The 15,193-nt window shown below is 26.3% G+C and overlaps 2 protein-coding genes and 1 pseudogene across 2 annotated transcripts; 2 read left to right on the top strand and 1 right to left on the bottom strand.

The window, feature by feature from the left end:
• Positions 1-170: 170 nt before the first annotated feature.
• Positions 171-3,920, top strand: LOC145947771 (cytochrome P450 4c21-like; the record flags this gene model as incomplete). The annotated part of the gene is made up of 10 exons (XM_083057549.1): positions 171-261; positions 537-722; positions 924-996; positions 1,247-1,373; positions 1,443-1,506; positions 1,867-1,961; positions 2,033-2,101; positions 2,785-2,962; positions 3,347-3,523; positions 3,602-3,920. Coding segments are annotated over 10 exons (1,233 nt in total), but the record flags the coding sequence as incomplete, so codon positions are not given.
• Positions 3,921-8,554: 4,634 nt separating this feature from the next.
• On the bottom strand, positions 8,555-9,878 carry LOC145947770 (juvenile hormone acid O-methyltransferase-like). The gene is made up of 4 exons (XM_083057548.1): positions 9,692-9,878; positions 9,405-9,576; positions 9,090-9,225; positions 8,555-8,716 (listed from the first exon to the last, which is right to left on the bottom strand). The coding sequence occupies exons 1-4, from the start codon at positions 9,876-9,878 to the stop codon at positions 8,555-8,557; spliced, it is 657 nt and encodes a 218-aa protein (XP_082913674.1).
• A 2,034-nt stretch (positions 9,879-11,912) lies between these two features.
• Positions 11,913-14,002, top strand: LOC145947769 (juvenile hormone acid O-methyltransferase-like; annotated as a pseudogene).
• The last annotated feature ends 1,191 nt before the right edge of the window (positions 14,003-15,193 follow it).

The raw sequence follows: 15,193 nt of genomic DNA, 5'->3' as shown, positions 1-15,193 counted from the left end.
AAATTAGTATCTATATTTTTTATAGAAAGAAAATCTATTTAAAATAAATAACTTTTATATTTATAATATCTAATTAAAGTGATTTTCTGAAGTGTATGTTAATTGTTTGAAATGACACAAATAAATGTGTATTGGAAAAATATTTTTAAAAATTTTATATAACATTGTAGACAATTTTACAAAACAGTCGATGCTTGGATAAAAGTATAATATATAAATTATTTGAACCAATATGTGGCAAAGGAATATTGACAGCTCCTGGTAAGATATGTATTTTTAAAAAGATAAAACATAATTAGTTACTTTTAGAAAGATATTTATTTTTAACAGATTTAAAAAGTATAAAATTCTTTAAAGTAATATGACTTATTGTTAGAAGAATTTGTAGCGATTCAAAGTGCGCGTGATTCAAAACTATAATACATGTGAAAATCAGAGTGATCGGTGACTTAATAAATTATTTTTTAATTTATTTTTAATTTTTTCGTAAAATTTATCTTTCTTTCTTTATTATCTTCTTATAAAATTAATTTCAGCACCTATATGGACTGAATATCGAAAAATGATGGCGCCAAGTTTTAATACAAATATGTTACAAAAATATTTTAATATATTTGTCGAACAATCCTTAATATTGACGGACAAATTAGAAAAAGGACTAAACGGGAATGAAGTTTTCTTTCTTCAACCTTTATCAGAATGTACTTCAACTATTGCAAGTGGTAAGGTAATAGTAATAAATACAGTATTTTACAGCTGATTGTTACTTTCAAATACTTGTTAAAGAAGCATCCATCTCCTATTTTAAAATTACATATCACATTTATTTGGTAAATTTAATGTTTAATAAGTAACTCAATATAATTAGTCAATAACTATAGCTATTTTGAATAATGAGTTCACTTTTATTTGACGTTATAAAGTTGCAATGACGGACCTCAAAGAGGAATATATAACGGATCAAGTAGTAAACCAATATTTCAAAGCAACAGAAAGGTAAGAAAAGGTTTGATATAAATAAAGATAATTAAATTTCCTAGAAAAATTGTACTTTTAAGAGAATATTTTATAAAGGAAACACTTGAATTCTAAATAAAATTTTTGTTATATAAATAGATTTATTGACATATAAATTTATAGAAATCAATATTTATTTTTAATTTTATTGATGGAACTTAATAAACACGATTAGTTAAATATGCTTCTATATTTTACAAAATATTATTTAAACAAAAACATTTTTCAGTTTCAAAGAAACTTTCAAATTACGATTAAAAAATATACTTCTATTCCCTAATTTTATATTCAATCTCACTGCTGTGGGACAAAAACAGCGAGAAACTATAAACATCGCAAATTCAGCTATGGATAAAGTAAATTGCAAATATTATTACTCTTGCTTGCATAGCATATTATATACTACACAATTTATTATTACATAGGTAATACAGCAGCAAATGTATATATTAAATGAAATGAATACCAAGACTAAAGATAAAACAAGTCGTAAGTTTGTTGGTATTTTATTTGTACGTTTTGAGCTCTTTGCATTTTGATATTGCACAGATAACAAAATGAGTTTCTTTTATGTATAGCTTTAGATAAAATATTATTATAATGTGTTTTATTATTAAAATATTTAATATTTTTCATTGTTGTAAATTCATTGTAGCGTTTTTTTTTTCATTCTTGCTTTATTTATTTATTTCTTTTTTATTAATTTTTAAGTAATTATAAAATCTTCATCATAAAATTGAGAAAATAATGAACATATTTACATATACATATATACATATATACTCATAAATGTACATACGCATGCACTTAAACACTCACAAAAAAGCTTATATTCCTTAAATTATATAGATAGGTCACTTCTTCATGTTTTATTGGAAGCATTTTATAAAAATAAGTTGACACGAAAGATGGTACACGATAACTTAATTAATATGCTACTTGGGGTATGTAAAGTATTTTTACATATATGATTATAATTGTATATAAAAAATAAATATATATAATTATTTATCAGGCCGCCGACACAACTGCTGTTACTTTAAATTTTGTGATCTTAATGTTAGCAAATTTTCCAGATATACAAGTATGTACAAATTAAAATTTACTCAATAATAATTTATTCACTTGTTTTAAAAAGTATTACAAATGATATAGTTTTAGGATACAGAAAAAAAATTTTTTTTCTAAAACAATAATAAAGGAAAATTAAATTTTTTATTGTGACAGTTCAGATTAGAATTTTGTTTTGCATAAAAATTTATTATTTGTTAATACTTTTGAATAAATAATGGTCGACAGTTAAAACTTTTTGAAGATTATTTAGGATGATTTTGACAACATATATATTAAAATCAAGATCTCCTTTATGCTTCATCTAAATTTCAAATAATAACGCGCTTATTGTTAGAGTATCTTTTCATATAAAAATAACTTAATTTGTTATAAAATTATAAATTTATTTAAATAAAAACTTTGTGTATAATGTTACAATAAAATTAAGAATCTTAATAAAGCCGTAGAAAAATGTATACATTAATATTTATCACTGACAGTATTTATATTCCAGAATGATATATAAATAAATGTAATTAATAAGATTGCATAATAACTCATAAATATAATTAATATGATTGCATAATAAGATTACATTTCTCTTACGATAGATATTGCATATGTTTATATTTATATAATATTAAGTATCTTATATAATTTTATAATATAGAATAATATATATATATATATATATATATATATATATATATATAGGAAAACGTATATAAGGAATTATGGAAAATTTATGGGACGAAAACTCTAAAATCTGCCCCAGTTAAATACGAAGATTTACAACATATGGATTATTTAAATCGTGTTATAAAAGAAACTATGAGAATATTTCCTACTATTCCTATAATTGCGCGATATCTAACGGAAGACGTACAAATGGGTTTGTTTACATTCAAAAATAAATAGTTTTATATGCATATTATTATTGTATGTATATAGCTTAAATGTAAAAAAAATTACTTTTAAAGAAACTATATTTTATAAATAATGTATCTTCAAAAAATTATTAAATCGAAAAAGTCGAATAAAATAAATCAAATATAAAAAAAATCACAAGAAATTGTGCTCATTAAGTTTAATACAAAAGAAATTTGAAAAAATTATTTCTAATTTTAACAACAAATATTGTTTGTAAATCAAATATACACGCATGTAGAATAAAACAAAAATAGATTTTATATTACTATTTCCTATTGTTTTATTTCATAAGCTATTTGTTATGCGTCTATTATAATAACATTAAAAACAAAAATATATGTTTCAGGAGAGGTTATTTTACCAAAAGATTCTAATGTCGTTATAAGTATTATGACATTACATCGAAGCGAAAAATATTGGCCCAATCCGTTGGTATTTGACCCGGACAGATTTCTCCCTGAGAAAATAGGAACATCTTATAAGAATTACATGCCATTTAGCATAGGAACCAGAAATTGTATAGGTAAATATGGACAAATCATAAAACAGCAGCATGTATCACAATAAAATTGAATTGCATGTAACTTCTAAACTTTTGCAGGTACAAGATATGCAATGATTTCGATGAAAGTTATCCTAGCAACTTTGATACGAACATTTGTGTTCAAAATAGATAAAAGTATCCCGATAGATAAATTAAAATTAAGTATGGACCTGCTACTATCTACTGTGGAGCCTATAAAATTCAAAATTGAAAAACGAAATCTGTATTAAAACGGAGCAAAATTATTGGAAGATAATACAATATTTTTTACAAACACATATATATAAATATGCATATATATATATATATATATATATATACATATATAATATTTTATATATGGTATACGGATACGAAGGGAAGAAGATAAATCGCAAGTTAGTTACAACACGTTTACAATTAAATTAATATTTTTTATATATATTTTTTTATATATAATATAGTATAGTATATGAGCACAAAAGGAAAAAGATGAGTAATTTATTTATGATTAAGTAAGTCAACAATAGCGCAAATAGTTGGAAAAAAGAATCTACAACCGTGTTCTATGCAATAGCTGAATGGCATTTAGTAAATGTTATTAAAATGAGAGAGCAAAATGTTTTTCTGTTGCGAATAACGATAATTATAATTCTTCGCTTTCTAATTAATATAATACTTAAATTACAAGAATTATTAAGTACATTTAATGTTCAGTTTAATCATTTTTTGTTTAATTTAAATGTACGATTAAGTGAAATCTAAACAAAAAATAAACAACTGTGAAAAACGAAAATTATTCCCGCAGCCAAACTTTTAAGTTTCTTGCTAAAATTTGAATCAGAGCACGAAAATTTTTATAAGTCTAATTTAATTTTTAAATTATTCGAGAAAAATTAAGTCAGAAATAAATTATATCAAGTCATTCTATTAGAATATGGAGAGATTATATAAAAAATATATTCAATTATTGTAATTTATTTTTAGAAATAAACTTATTAATAATAAAAAATTATTTTTTGCACTATTTATCACACTTATTTATTAATGTGTGCACACACGCACACACACACGTATATACTTATATAGAGTGTTTAAGAAAAAAAATAATTCTATATTTCTCCGCCAATTTCCGCTAATTTTGCTTTTGCTAAGAATACATGTTAAAAATAATTATTAAAATTACTTTTATTAATTACTATAAGTACATCTATTTTTCAAAATTGTTTTAGATAATTATTTTAGTACTTTATAAATTTTCATAAAATATTTATTGATGTATATAATTATTTCTATAGTTTTGCTATTATTTTAATAATTTTATTTCAATTATTTTAGTAATTATCATTATAATTATCTAATTTATAATACAGCATTAATAAATTATATTTTGTCATTTTCCATTATTGTGATGAGTACACCTTCCACAAAATCAATTTTTTCTCCACTTTCAATAATTTAAAAAAAATTTCTATATAAGAAACATATTTTAAAGTATGTTAAAACTAATAAAATAGTTAACGATCTAGTCAAATTTACCTTGTGTAGACTATATAAGCTTGACGTAATCTATTTTTCTAGAATTATAATTATTATTTTATACAATAAAATTATATTCTATAAAGTTAAAATGACATTATTTTTTAGACCAGTTTTTTACAGTAATTTAAAGCACACTGTTTTTTTTTTTGTATAACACTTTTTCACGTGGCGCGTGAACTTGGCGCCTTTTTTTTACCTTTTTTTTAAAAAATAGTAAGTTTTTAAGAATTATTCTACTCACACCATTGTTCTTAAAAAAGAGAGAAAATCAGATGATGGTGGGTTCAGAAACTTACGCTTGTTACTTTTTGCTTCGATATTATTTTTTATTCAGCTTTTACACAATTCTTTGCGTCTCTTTAGCCAGTCTTATTAGTGGCTATATAAAGAATTATTTTTGCCAATAAAATGACATAATTGTAAGAACTTACTAAAATTATTTTTAATTGATAAAGTTAATTTTTCTGTTTTCTTTCTTCAAAATCTGATTCGCTATTTTATACAGTTTTCTTCCTATTGTCACCAATTACTCAAAACATAGAATTACAATTTCAATAAATTGATATATTTTTGATTGTATATTATCAAGGAAGAGAGAAAAGAAAGAGGCGACGTAAGAGCTAACATAAAAAACCACTCCACATTAACTATAAAATTCGTATTATTTTTAATATAATCAAAGTTTGAGACAAATATTTAATTCTACTATTTTTCAGAATGACGCCGCTTAATTCGTAGAACGTAATAATGTTACTCTATATAATTTTCACTGCTTTAAACCTTCCACAAAGTCCGATAACTTTGAAAGAAGTAGAAGTAAAAGAAAAATTTAATAATATACTGCAGAGGAAATACAAAACGAAAAAGTTCAATTAGAAGACGAAAAAACTTTTGATTTTTACATATAAAGTTCCAGAAGCGGAAAGAGTTGATCTATTTACACAGACGATGATAATGTATATTTTCTTCCGGAGAAAGTTATTCGTAGTTCTATTGATAAAGCCAAATCAGATGATTATTAAAAATAAGCACAATGTGAACGATTTTATTTTAGGCGTAAAAAGAAACAGAAAATATATTCGTGAACATTGCTTAATGATTTATTTCGACGCACTGTTTGATTGTGTTTTGTGCACACGGCACTTCGGATATCTTTTTCTTTATGTACTTCCATCGCATATTATGTTATATATTAACAGATCAGCGCAACTGAAGAAAAATAATGCAACAGCGTGGCTCCTATATCACGACGTTGTCATCTCATTTTCCCAAAAATTGAATCATGGAAACAATATTAATATATATGGATGGATTTGGCATTCGATGCTCTTCAATTTTTGTTTGAACAAAATTCTTAAATTTCGTAAAATAATATGGAGGGGGAAAGAGTGTAAATTAAAAAATTTGACGTTTTCAAAAAATATGATTAAGCCATTCTAAAGAATATAAAATATTACAAAACTTTTGTATAAAACATTTTCTTATATTCCTTATATTATTACAGATATTCGCTGAAAATATATAAAAATCCGTTATTTTCAAAGGGTTGTTTCAGCTCTTAAACGTTGAGATAAGTACCTAAAAAAATATAGATCAAATATTTTTTTATGCTCTACAACATATCCAAAGCGTATCAAAATTGGTGAGGGACACTTCCCTTGTAAGAGAAATTATGAAAACGTGAAACATGAATATAAATCTAAACTTATTTTTATGTATATTTATTAATCTTATTTTCAATCAATCAGATTGCTCTATACGTGTTACTGAAAAGGCATTATTAATACACTAGTTATTTAATCATATGTTCAATAGACTCATCGTCCACGTATATATAAACAATATATATAAATATATAAATTATTTGTTGGATTTACAAAAGTAACAATGAGTGACAAAATATCGATTTATATTATTAAAATTAAAGTTTTGTTGTTTGTCTGTTAATATCGCTTTATATCATGAGAAAGTGCATTCTACCTTAGACGAGACAATAGGTGCATACTTAAAAAGTATCAATTTTTCCGATTTTTAGTGGCACAACAACTGGCTGTTCATTTTCAGAAATGTTAATTAAAATATAAAAGCAATTATATTTTTTGTTAATATTGCGGCCATTTTATTTCTTATGTTATCCGGAATGTGAGGCTGCTCCATATTTTTTTCGTACTTTTGACAAAATATTAAGAGAATCACATAACGAAATTCCAGATTATTCTAATTGTTTTATTGGCGATATAATGGAAGTAAAATTGTTTTTAACTATATGCAAATTTTCTTCAAGATTACGGTTAAAACATTATTTTGCAATTTTAATCGAAATAGCAACAACAGGATACATTTTGATAAAATCAATTTTATTGTCAAGTAATAAATATTAAGATAAGATATTAAAATATGATATAGAAATGTGAAATATAGAAATCAAAGTATAAAAATATAATCATTTGTTTGATCTAATAATTATGATTAATTATCATTCAACTATTTATTATGAATTTATTACCAGTTCTGAAAATGAACAGCCAGTTGTTGTGCCACTAAAAATCGGAAAAATGGATTCCTCTAAAGTATGCACCCATTGTTTCGTCTAAGGTAGAATGCACTTTCTCACGATATAAAGCGATATTAATATGAGGTACAAACATGTATCATAGATAATTATTAAAGAAAACGCAATAGAAAGTAGTCCATCTTATGAATATATTTACAAATACATTGTTTGTATGCAATAAAAACATACATGGTGTTATTTAAAATTGAACTACGTTGTGTGGAGAGTAAAAATAATATTTATTTTACAAAGTATATATGCAATGGTTATGAAATCTGTCGATCTATATGTGTATATAGAAAATATTTCTTTTTTTCGATCGTACATATTAATGTTAAAAAGAAAATTGTGTATTAAATGATTAATACCATATATTAAATACATTTTATATAATATATTTTGTACCATATATGAAATAAATATAAAATATATAATCAACGTACTTTGTAATATAAATTTGTTAATATATATTTTTTTAAATTAGTCTATAAAGAAATACAAATAAATATTATCAAATCGTTTTGTAAGCAAAAGGTAGAAAGAAAAAACTAGGAAAGAAAAAAATTATAATTATTTTTACCGTAGATCATGGAGAGATATCTATACTATGAAACATTCTTTTGTGCATAAATTATCATTACAGAATATAGAGCAGGAATATCCGTTTTTTCACTTCCATCACGTAGCTTAGAATTATCTTGACTTTCTCTATATTCTTTAACTTTTATTTCCGTAAACCTACGTGCTAACTCATTCTTGAATTCCTCCCTTAGATTATGCGGCATCTTGTCCAAGAATGTAAAAGTATATTGTGAAGTAACCATGGCTATCGAATTGAACAAAATAAGATTAATTTATTAATTACAAAATAAGAAAAAGTAATATAAAAAGATTATATTAATCGCATAGCCTAGAATTTTATTTCTGCATGCATGTCAAGGAAAATACTTACATATATATTTTTCTGTATTCTCACAATTTTTCATCTCCCGATGACTGCAATGATGAATTTGAAATCCGATATCTTCAAGTATTTCTATTACCTCTTCACGAGGTCGGGTCGAATAATGAAGTGCCCCAACATATTTTTGTTTGTCCTGTATAAAGATAATTGACACCATAGTTAAAAAATTGCAATAAAAGCAATACACACACACATAATATTTATACATAAAAAAAAGTGATTTCATAGATAATGCCGTTTGTGCTATATATTTTATATCGATATCTTCGCAGACCGATCAGTGAGTAAAACAAAAAAGTCTATCCAAAATTGATACTGTAATTAATAATGTCGAATAATACAAGTTTTTATGTAAAGCAACTGAATCTATTTTAAATGTCACTCATCTATAAGTGTGCACTCGACTAATAAATTTTAAAATATTTCTAAAGATTGCAATTTCACAATTACGCAGAAGTTATGCTACAATACAATTTCACATCATAGTTCAATGTAATAATATTCACCTCCATATACGATGCATATTGCACATCTTGTGCCAAACATTCCAAGGCTTCAAAGATGGCTTTGGCGCGCGTTATACTTAATATCAGCATAGTTTTATCGGGTCGAAGCATACGATAAATATTCTCAAATGTTTGGCTGTTAAACAACAAAAATGTATGTTAATTATTGTAATTTTGAAAATATATATTTATTAGAATTATTTTTCGAAACATATATGTCAAAATATATTAGTACTATATTAGTAAAATTATATGCAAAAGTTCTTTTCTACAAAAAAAAATATTAATTTATTTTTATTCAATAATTTTTCTTACCGAATGTCATGGCACCAATGCAAAGCGTGAAATGAGAATATGTGATCGAATTTCGAAATATACTCCTCGGGCAATTTTTTCGTTTGAATATCCAACACTTCGAATTTGAGTCGTTCCTTGTCACCGTATGTTTTGTTTGCGTATTCGATCACATTCATCATAATATCTGTACCTTTATAATATATATTTTAACATTAATTAATATTAATTGTTATTACATTATTATGTGTATGTTTGTGTGCGCGTGCGAGTGTTATAATCTTTCGTAATTTATTATTTTCTCTTACCAATAATTGTTGCTTTTGGATCAAGTGCCGGAAGAAGAGTATCCTTTGTTATATCTCCGGGTCCACAACCAACATCCATACATTTTCCAGATATATTTTTTAGCTCTTTGGCGAACTCGTTGATTATAAGTGATGCATTGTTTTTGCACATATTATCAAATAAATCGTACTGCGCTGGTTGTACCATGGTTTTATGATAATGTTTAAATAACTAGAATATAAAAAAATATATAAAATATGAAAAGATATATAATAAGATTGAAGGAAATGAACTAATAAGAGCCGATGCGTCGGCAATTTAATACGCAAATATTTTGTTTGTAATTATTCTTTATTTATTCAGAACGTTTCTGTCTTTTCTTTGGATCATCTTCAGCTTATCGTTTAATAATACAAGTGTTCGGTATAATGTATAAAAACAACACACACTTTTAACTTTTAATACAATAAGCTGAGGATGGTACAAAAAAATACTAAAATATTCTAAATAAATTAAGAATAATTACACACAAATTGCATAATAAACCATGAGAATTTTGCGTAATTAATTTAAATTAATAAATTTATAATACGTTTTAATTCCGACGCACTAGCTCTTATTAGATCATTTCCTTCAATTCTTTAATATTAATATATAGAATTTATTTTCTCTATCATAATTAGAATATAACAAAAAATTCAATATGATATGGAGTAAAAAGAATATTTTACAATACTTTATCGGTATACAGTTAGAAATAAAATTTTTTCTAAATAATAGTATTCTCTCACTTAAAAGCAAAGATTGATTAGGATTGTTTGTTTTCATACGAGGAAGAGGATGTATTTGAGAAAGGAGGGAAAGGTAGATACATAACTTGAATTAAATAGCAGTCGAAATGTCAGTGTTATTTTTAGACGTTTGGTTAGTGATTATTCAATCAAAAAAGTGTAAGCGCGTATTATGCGAATCAAAACCTATATCGATCTTCCATATAGCGTAAGGAATCTATATTATAGCGGCTTGCCGAACTTTCGGAGCAGGGAGCGCAGCAGAACCAGCAGTTAGCGATGGACTGCCTAGCTCGTCAGACGTATGTGAACGAAGGACAGTTTACCTACCCTGAATATATAGCCCAATGGGCATTCTGAGTTTTTCGTTTTACTTTATTTCTTTTGTAATGGCTATAGTTGTGAAGCCAGATAAAAGTGATTCTGTTAATTAAAGACTCACTGAATGAATATCAAAGAGGAACGAAGGACATACAATTTAAATTTTAAATCCTTTATATCTCCTCCCTGTGACCCCCGTCCCTATTACCGGATACTACAAAAGGATATTAAAAATAAGTCATTTTTGGGTCCTTCGAGGAACCTAAACTATTTACTGGAAACTGTTTCTAGAATTTTTTATAGAAGCAGAAACTAACAATTATTTGTTTACCAAGGGTTTACGGGAAAAGTTATTAAAATCAAGATATATTATCGATTATATTACTGGAACAGTCTATTATAGCCCTTAATAGCTATAACTACTTATGTTACATCCGCTTGTCAACGCGCTGGCTACGAAAAACCGCATACGCAGCGAGTCACCCGCGAAATCTTAAAATTGCAAAAATGCAAGCGAAGCGAAGGAGACTTCGAATTTCCTTCGCTTGCACCCGGGACTTTGACCAAGAGGGCCTGTTACCAGGCACCCCCTCCGATCAAAAGACTCCAAAATTCGGCTATAAAACCGAACAATAGACGCGCTCGAGCAGTCGCAAATTAAGAACCGAATTAAGTATAACGCCGTCGCTAAGATTATAACATACGCAACCCACCGGACGTTCTAAACTATACGAACGTCACGGAACGACCGTAATCCTACACCATTCAAGGATACGACGCGAGCGCGAGTACTCTACCTGAAATAAGAGTTAAATAAAAGTGTAGACAGTTTGAATAAAAATTGAATATATTTATACGAAGATCTACAATTTCTTCCTGTCAGGAATGTTGCTTGATATGTATACAAATAAGTTTAGAAGTATGTTTCACGTTTTCGTAATCTCTCTTACAAAAAAGTGCATGTTTAACCCAGTCGCAATTAATTTGTAGGCAAATTTATTCAAATAACTCGTAATAATTATTACTAGTTCTTTTGCATAATATTAAACTCGGCGCAAAATGAATTGATTATCTCGAGTATCATATAAAAATGGGTTAAGACATGTCTTTCACATTCTCACAAGTTCTTTATTATTTTCATCCGAATCGCGGCGGAGACAAGTTTACTCAGGTAACTCGTAAAGATTCTTTTCTACTTTTTTTCTACTTCTTTTGACCATTTATTTGAACTTATTATCTCGAGTTTCACAGTATGGTTTATTTCGCAATTTGTGTGTAATTATTCTTAATTTATTCAGAACATTTTAGTACTTTCTTTGGACCATCCTTAGCTTATTGTATAAACAGTGAATGTTGTTTTTCATACATTATACCGAACACTTGTATTATTAAACGATAAGCTGAAGATGATCGAAAGAAAAGACAGAAACGTTCTGCATAAATATAGAATAATTACACACAAAATATTTGCGTATTAAAATGCCGACATCGGCTCTTATTAGTTCATTTCCTTCAATCTTTTTATATATCTTTTTATATTTTATATATTTTTTTATATTCTAGTTATTTACACATTATCATAAAATCATGATACAACCAGCGCAATACAATTCATTTGATAATAACAAAAACATTACATCACTTTTAATGAACGAGTTTGCCAAAGAGCTAAATAATATATCCGGAAAATGTATGGATGTTGGTTGTGGAGCCGGGGATATAACAAATTAAGAATATTCTTCTTCCGGCGCTTGATCCAAAAGCAACAATGATTGGTAAAAAAATAATAAAATAATAAATCAGATTATTATAACATCTCGCGTACGCGCGCACAAATACACACACATACATTGTGATAATAATTAATATTAATTAATATAACAATTATATATTATAAAGATACAGATATTATGGAAAATATAATCGAATACGCGAACAATACGTGTGGTGACAAGAAACGACTCAAATTCGAAGTGTTGGATATTCAAACGAAAAAATTGCCCAAGAAATATATTTCGAAATTCGATCACATATTCTCATTTTATGCTTTGCAATGGTGCCATGACATTCGGTAAGTAAAATTATTAAATAAATGTAAATTAAAATTTTTTTTTGTAGGAAAGAACTTTTGCATATAATTTTACTAATATATTTTTACATAACTATATTTCAAAAATTAATACTAATAGATATATATTTTCAAAATTACAATAATTAACATTCATCTTCATTGTTTAACAGCCAAACGTATGAGAATATTTATCGTATGCTTCGACCTGGTAAAACTATGCTAATATTAATATAGCACGTAGCACAGCTATCTTTGAGGCCTTAGAAATTTTGGCGCAAGATATGCGATATACATCGTATATGGGGGTGAATATTATTACATTGAAATATGATGTAAAATTATATTGTAGCATAATTTCTGATTGTAAAAATATCATTAGCAATATTTTAAAATCTGCCGAGTGTACATACACTTATAAATGACTGACATATAAAATAGATTTAGTTGCTTTACATTCTTGTATTATTTAACATTTAATTTTGGATACACTTTTTTGTTTTACTTACTGATCGGTCTGCGAAGATATCAATATCAAATATATAACAGACAGCATTATTTATAAAATCACTTTCTTTATATATAAATATTTAAGTATTATATGTGTGTGTGTATTGCTTCTATTGCAATGTTTTAACTGTAGACTGTCAATTATCTTTATACAGGACAAAAAAAAGTATGTTGGAGCATTTCATTATTCGGCCCGACCTCGCGAAGAGCTAATAGAAATACTTGAAGATATCGGATTTCAAGTTCATCATTGCAGTCAACGGGAGATGAACACTTATGAGAATACAGAAAAGTTTCTACGTAAGTATTTTCCTTGACATGCATGCAAAAATTTAATTCCAGAATATGTGATTAATATAATTACTTCTTATTTATTTGATTTGTAATTGTAAATTAATCATATTTTTTTAAATTCAATAGCCATAATTACTTCACAATATACTTTTACATTTTTGGACAATATGTCGCATAATCTAAGAGAGGAGATCAGGAATGAGTTTGCACGTAGATATACGGAAATAAAAGTTAAAGAATACAGAGATAGTCAAGGTAATTCTAAGCTGCATAATGGAAAAGAAGAGACGGATATTCCTTCTTTATATTCTGTACTAATAGTTTATGCACAAAAAAATGTTTCATAGTTGTACAGATATCTCTCCATGATCTACGGCAAAAATATTATTTTACGAAATTTATGAATTTTGTTCAAACAAAAATTGAAGAGCATCGAATGCTAAATCCATCCATATATATTAATATTGTTTCCATGATTCAATTTTTGAGAAAGTGAGATCACAACGTCGTGATATAGGAGCCACGCTGTTGCATTATTTTTCTTCAGTTGCGCTGATCTGTTAATATACAACATAATATTCGATGGAAGTACATAAAGAAATAGATGTCCGAAATGCCGTGTGCACAAAACAGAATCAAACAGTGCGTCGAAATAAATCATTAAGCAATGTTCACGAATATATTTTCTGCCTCTTCTTACGCCTAAAATAAAATCGTTCACATTGTGCTTATTTTTTATAATCATCTGATTTGGTTTTATCAATAGAACTACAAATAACTTTCTCCGGAAGATATACATTACCATCATCTGTGTTAATAGATCAACTCTTTCCTCTTCTGGAATTTCATATGTAAAAATCAAAAGTTTTTTCGTCTTCTAATTAAACTTCTTCGTTTATATTTCCTCTGCAGTATATTATCAATTTTTTCTTTTACTTCTACTTCTTCCAAAGTTATCGGACTTTGTGGAAGGTTTAAAGCAGTGAAAATTATGTATACATAGAGTAACATTATTATGTTCTACGAATTAAGCTGCGTCATTCTGAAAAATATTAGAATTAAATATTTGTCTCAATCTTTGATTATATAAAAAATAATACGAATTTATAATTAATGTGGAATGGTTATTTATGTTAGCTCTGACGTCGCCTCTTTGTTTTCTCTATTCCTTGATAATATACAGTGAATCAAAAATATATCAATTTATCAAAATTGTAATTGTAACATACGTGCTTGGAGCGAAGAAAACTGCACTGCGATCCGATCTTTGATTGTTGATACTACTGAACATAATTAAGGAACTAGTGTATAAATAAAATTTTTTCAATAACATGTATAGAGCGATCTAATTTAATATTCGACTAAATCGATTTATCGGTTAATATGGTTGCGGTTAATCAATTAATCGCTGAAACTGATTAATTATTAATCGAATAAATTTTCTCTTCGATTAGGCCCTGCGCACATTAGAGAAATAAATATTAAATATTAGGAATAGGAATTATTTTAAAATAATAAAATGAAATCGAAAAAAATTT

Source organism: Prenolepis imparis, unplaced genomic scaffold, assembly GCF_030444845.1.
Source record: "Prenolepis imparis isolate NDT839.2.m4 unplaced genomic scaffold, iyPreImpa1.0 SCAF_139, whole genome shotgun sequence".
NCBI lineage: Eukaryota > Metazoa > Arthropoda > Insecta > Hymenoptera > Formicidae > Prenolepis > Prenolepis imparis.
This window is presented reverse-complemented; position numbering and strand designations above follow the sequence as displayed.

Coding starts and splice junctions, on each gene's coding strand:
- LOC145947770 (XM_083057548.1), bottom strand. CDS start 9,878: ATGGTACAACCAGCGCAGTACGATTTATTTGATAATATGTGCAAAAAC. Junction 9,577..9,691: donor TCCAAAAGCAACAATTATTG/GTAAGAGAAAAT, acceptor TATATTATAAAG/GTACAGATATTATGATGAAT. Junction 8,717..9,089: donor AATATGCATCGTATATGGAG/GTGAATATTATT, acceptor ATCTTTATACAG/GACAAACAAAAATATGTTGG.